At 40.9% G+C, this 6,057-nt stretch overlaps 1 protein-coding gene across 1 annotated transcript; it reads right to left on the bottom strand.

Moving 5' to 3' along the window:
* Positions 1-936: 936 nt before the first annotated feature.
* LOC101002431 (olfactory receptor 1D2) lies at positions 937-5,655 on the bottom strand. Its single transcript, XM_021928539.2, has one exon. The coding sequence runs from the start codon at positions 5,241-5,243 to the stop codon at positions 4,056-4,058; it is 1,188 nt and encodes a 395-aa protein (XP_021784231.2). The 5' UTR covers positions 5,244-5,655; the 3' UTR covers positions 937-4,055.
* Between the last annotated feature and the right edge of the window lie 402 nt (positions 5,656-6,057).

The raw sequence follows: 6,057 nt of genomic DNA, 5'->3' as shown, positions 1-6,057 counted from the left end.
TCAGGAGGCTGAGAGGCTGAGGCAGGAGAATGGCGTGAACCCGGGAGGTGGAGCTTGCAGTGAGCCGAGATTATGCCACTGCACTCCAGCCTGGGTGACAGAGCCAGTCATTTAAAAAAAAAAAAAAAAATAGAGCTCCTTTTATAAGTTCTTGTAGTGCTGGCTTGGTAGTGCCAAATTCTCTCAGCATTTGTTTGTCTGAAAAGACTGTATCTCTTCTTCATTTATGAAGCTTAGTTTCATGGGATACAAAACTCTTGGGTAGTAATTGTTTTGTTTAAGGAGGCTAAAGATAAGACCCTAATCCCTTCTAGCTTGTAGGGTTTCTGCTGAGGTTTTTCTTTATAGGTTACCTGATGCTTTTGCCTCACAGCTCTTAAGATTCTTTCCTTCATCTTGACTTTAGATAACCTAATGACTATGTGCCTAGGTGATGATATTTTTGTGATGAATTTCCCAGGAGTTCTTTCAGCTTCTTGTATCTGGATGTCTAAATCTCTTGCAAGGCCGGGGAAGCTTTCCTCAATTATTCCCTCAACTGTGTTTTCGAAACTTAGATTCCTCTTCTTCCTTGGGAACACCAGTTATTCTTAGGTTTGGCCATTTAACATAATCACAAACTTCTTGGAGGCTTTGTTCATTTTTTAAATTCTTTTTTCTTTGTCTTCGATGAATTGGGCTAATTTGAAAGCCTTGTCTTTGAGCTCTGAAGTTCTTTCTTCTACTTGTTTGCTTCTATTGCTGGGACGTTCCAGTGCATTTTCCATCTCTCTAAATGTGTCTTTCATTTCCAGAAGTTGTGATTGTTTTTTATTTATGCTGTCTATTTCACTGAAGACTTTTCCTTTCATATCCTTCATATCCTGTATCTTTTTTTTCTTTTCTTTAAGTTGGATTTCATCTTTCTCTGGCACCTCCTTGATTAGCTTAATACTCAACTTTCTGAATTCTTTTTCTGGCAATTCAGAGATTTCTTCTTGGCTTGGATCCATTGCTGGTGAGCTAGTGTGATCTTTTGGGGTGTTAAAGAACTTTGTTTGGTTATATTACCAGATTTGTTTTTCTGGTTCCTTCTCATTTGGGTAGACTATGTCAGAAGGAAGATCTGGGGCTCAAAAACTGCTTATCAGCTTCTTTTTGTCCATGGGAATCCCCCCTTAATATGGTACTATACCCCTTCCCCTAAGGATGGGGCTTCCTGAGAGCCAAACTGCAATGATTGTTATTTCTCTTCCCGTCTAGCCACCCAACAGAGCTACTGCGCTCTGAGCTGGTGCTGGGAGGGTGTCTGTGAAAAATCCTGTGATGTGATCTGTCTTCAGTCCCTAAGGCATGGATACCAGCACCTGGTCCAGTGGAGGTAGCGGTGGAGTAAAGTGGACTCTCATGGTCCAAGTGTTTATCTAAGAGTCTATGGTCCTTGGTTGAAGTTTTGTTTAGTGTGCTAGTTGGCCTCCAGCCAGGAGGTGGTCCTTTCAAGAGTGCACCAGCTGTGGTAGTATAGGGGGGACACAAACTTGCCCTAAGGTTACCTGGATGCGCATTCCAGTTTCTCAGGTGGTGAGTGGGATCATAGAGCTCCCAAGAGATTATGTCCTTTGTCTTTGGCTACCAGGGTGGGTAAAGAAAGACCATCAGGTTGGGGCAGGGTTAGGCATGTCTGAGCTCAGACTCTCCTTGGGTTGAGCTTGCTGTGGCCACTGTGAGGGATGGGGGTGTAGTTCTCAAGCCAATGAGGTTATGTTCCCAGGGGATTATGGCTGCCTCTGCTGTGTCATACAGGTTGCCAGGGAAGTGGTGGAAAGCTAGCAGTGATAGGCCTCACCCAGCTCCCATGCAGCCCAAATGGCCAGTCTCACTCCCAGTGTGCCCTACCCCTAACAGTGCTGAATTCATTTCCAGGCAGCCGGTGAGCAGGGCTGAACTTGTTCCAGGCTGCAAGTCTCCCCACTGAGAAAGCAAGCAGCACTTTCAGATTCCTTGTATTCCTGCCTGTGGTGGCTTCTGTGAATAGCCATTTTTAAAAAAACAAGTTTTCTGCCTCCTTTTCTTTCACTTCTCCTTCTGATACTTCCATAATGTGTGTATTTGTTTGATGGGTCCCATAAGTCCCATAGGCTTTCTTCACTCTTTTTCCATTTGTTTCTCTTACTAGAAAATTTTAAATGACCTATTTTTGAGTAACTAATTCTTCTGTTTCTTCAAATCTGCTGCTGAAGCTCTCTTTTGAGTTTTTTACAGTTTAGTCATTGTATTATTCAGCTCCAGAATTACTATTTCTTTTTTGTGGTTTGTTTGTTGAAATTTACATCTTATTTATATATTGATTTCCTGATTTTGTTTAGTAGCTTAACTGTGTTTTTTTGTGGGTCACCAAGTTTCTTCAAATGATTGCTTGAACTCTTTGTCAGGCAGTTCATAGTTCTCCATTTCTTTGATGGTTACTGAAGCTTTATTTTGTTCCCTTGGTGTTGCTGTTTCCTTGATTCCTTGTGTTTTCTGTAGCTTCACATTTGTGTTTGCACATTTGAAGAAGCAGTCATCTCTTTTAGTCTTTATAGGCTGGTTTTGATAGGGAAAGTCCAGTCTGATAGGAACTCTTCTTCACCAGTCAGCTTAGCCAGATATTCTGGGTTGGTCAGTTGGCAGGATCTATGGGCAGGCAGACCTGGTGCTTGGGGATGTGGGTGGATGGGCCAGCTTCTGAGCACCATGCACAGGCCCTGCTATAGGGTGCAAGTCTGAGTTGTTGAAATATACACACTGACTATTAAGAGCTCCCAACCATTTTCTTATTTTTTTCCTGTTCTTAGCTACTCAGAGGGGTCTGGCCATGTAGATTCCCTCAGTATTCTTGGTGAGGCATGACAGAAGTGGTCCTCTTGGTTAGCATCCTGAAAGGCAGGGGAAGTTGTAAATATGTTTTATTTTCTTTTTTACTTATGGAAGAACTCATGAGATGAGGGGATCTCTCTCCTACTACTCTGTGCTGGCTTGGTTGAGGAGTGATTCAGGTAATGTGACAAGAGTTTTTTCTACGATGTTCAATAGAGCATTTTTTCTACTTCTGTACATTACCAGGGTGTTGTAAACTTTGAGTTGGATTCTGGAGCTCTCACAAAGGTATTTTCATCTGCGGATGGTTGATAAATTAGTCTGTATGTTGGTAGATGAGAGATGTAACGGTCTGTTCCACCATCTTGTTGACATCACTCCTTTCACCTCTGTTTTGAAGTCTCTATTACCTGATGTCATTGCAGCAATATCTCACTTAAAATACTGTATTCTCCAAATATGTCTGTTTCGCTTTTTAATTTCAAGCTTTGTATATTCCTGTGCTTTCAGTGTGTCTCTTTAAATACATCTATCTATATTTTATTTTTTAATCAGTATGTTGAACATTACCTTTTAATTGATGAGTTAGGTCCATTTATGTTTAATGTAAATTTATGTATTTCCCCCAGTAGATTATGACCTCATGTTTGTAACCCAGTTTGAGGCCTCTGTAGACAGTCATTATGAATAGAATAAGTTGATGAATGACTGTATGAATGTCAAATGAATTGAACTCCACCTGTCAAGGTCTATGTCACGTGCTGGCTCAGCTGATTCAACTATATATGATTGCAATCTCTTTCAAACCACCACAACCAAGTCACTAAGTTTCTTATCAGCTACTATTTACTTTCTGTACTTTGGATGTGTGCTAGGTGAGAGACACCTCTAGGTTTAAACTAGATATAGTCAGATAAGGCCAAGAATGTGTCCCTATAGTCAAGTACATTGAAGAATTTGACCCTGCAACATTCTAGTGTTGGTGTTAATGTGACCTTGTTTACGGCCAAGGCTGATGAGACCTGGGGGACACCACGTTACAAATAAGTCTTTTTTATCACCATACACACACACACACACACACACACACACATATACACATGCTCTCTCTGAACTGGAACTATGTCCCAACCACTGCTGTGTAGCACATAGGACAATCCCTTATATAGGATGAAGGATATTCCCAGTCTCCACTTTAATGCTGTCTTTCCAAATTGCCCTCATGTCAGCCTCTGAAAAGGTTTATCTAGGAGTCTTCCCAGAGCCCCATGCATGTCCTTGTTCCTCAAGCTGTAGATGAAGGGGTTCATCATGGGTGTCACCAAAGCATACATCACTGTGGCTACTGAGTCCTTCACAGAGTAGGTATGGAGGGGCTTCAGGTATACCATACAAAGTGTCCCATAGAAGAGGGAGACTACACCCAAATGGGAGGCACAAGTGGAGAAGGCTTTGTATTTCTTAGAGACTGAGGGTATTCTGAGGATGGCTCTGACAATCAACACATAGGAAATGATCATGAATCCAAAGGGAATGAGGAAGATAAAGCAGCCTGTGGCAATCAGCACTGTGTGATTAATCTGAGTGTCGGAACATGCCAGCCTCAGCAATACAAACATCTCACAGAAGATGTAGTGGATTTTTCGTGAGCCACAGAAGGTCACCGTGGTCATGAGGAAGGTGTGTATGAGGCCGTAGAGCACAGATAAGACCCAACACAAGGAAAGGAGTAAGATACAGAGCTTAGGGCTCATGGCTGTGGTGTAGTGGAGGGGGTGGCAGATGGCCACATAGCGGTCATACGCCATCACGGCCAGGATGAGGTTGTCCAGGGCCACCAAGGAGACCAGGAAGTAGAGCTGCATCAGACACCCTGCATAGGAGATGGCTCTGTTCTGGGACTGGAGGTTCACCAGCATCTTGGGGATTGTATTGGTGACAAAGAAGAGGTCAGTGAAGGAAAGGTTGGCCAGGAAGAAGTACATGGGGGTGTGCAGGTGGGAATCAGAGCTGATGGCCAGGATGATGAGCACATTTCCCACCACCGTGACCAGGTACATGCACAGGAACATCCAAAACAGGATCCGCTGCTGCTCAGGACTCTCTGACATCCCCAGGAGAAGGAACTGTGAACCTTCAGTCTGGTTGGCTCCCTCCATTTCCCCAACTCTCTGCAACATTAACACCAACAGTTGTTTACCAAATGCCCTTACTTGAATAAAAACATGAAGATAAGCAAAATCAACATTTCTTAGAATTAAGAATATCTTAAACCCAATTTTATAGTTTTTGAAAATAAGAAAGTAGAAAAAAAAGTTTTTATGTGATATAATTATTTCAGCAACTTCAAAGCTGGTATACTCAATGTTAAAGGAATAATGTGTAATTCCTATTTTCAATCCTGTCATCTTACGCTATTCTTGAAGTGTTTAGTGAGTAGTATGTTATCTTATATGTGTATGTTTTAAAATAATGTTTAATACAGATATATGCAGTACAAGAAGTAGTTCAAAAATAAAAGGAAGAAAATAAAAATATTTGAAAGGAGTAGGAACAATGATTATTTGTTGATACGATGATCTATCTGGAAAAAGTAGGACTATCAACCAGAATACTATTAGAGTTCAGAATTCTTGAAATCAAGTCTTTCCCAGCTAGTAAGATAGTAAGCACTGCCACTTACTTGCTGTGAAACCTCAGGCAGAGTACCAGAGTTCTTGAAGACACAGTTTCTATATGCGAAACATGAGTTTTATGGGGTGGGGCAAAATTAAGTAATAAAGTGCTTAACACAAGGAGCAGGTATGCAATTAGCACTCAGAAATGTTGCCTCTTGTTGTTGTATTTAACGAGAATCAGGAAAAATGTTAAAGTACAATGCAAAACTATCTCATCCCCACTATCAACAAATAAATCATGGCACTGAGATGTTAACAAGAATCGGGCAAAACCTTCAGATTTCTCCAGTGAGGCATAAATTAAAAATTAAATAAATTGACAAACATATCAAAGTTTCCAATATGAAGAGAAATGTCACCAAACTATATATTCTTTTGAATTAATAGAAAGTTTACTGGATATCAAAATTATAACTGGGTTTTTGAGAAAGGAAACTGGTCTAAATTTCATCTAAAAATAAGCATGTAGGTAAGCTAGAAAAACGTTGAATAAAAGAGTAACAGGGTGATGCTTGCACTATCAAATATTAAGAATTCTAAAGCA

This window comes from Papio anubis, chromosome 17 (genome assembly GCF_008728515.1).
Source record: "Papio anubis isolate 15944 chromosome 17, Panubis1.0, whole genome shotgun sequence".
NCBI classification, from domain to species: domain Eukaryota; kingdom Metazoa; phylum Chordata; class Mammalia; order Primates; family Cercopithecidae; genus Papio; species Papio anubis.
Note: the sequence above shows the minus strand (reverse complement) of the source record. Positions and strands in the feature narration are given on the sequence as shown.

Coding starts and splice junctions, on each gene's coding strand:
- LOC101002431 (XM_021928539.2), bottom strand. CDS start 5,243: ATGACAGGATTGAAAATAGGAATTACACATTATTCCTTTAACATTGAG.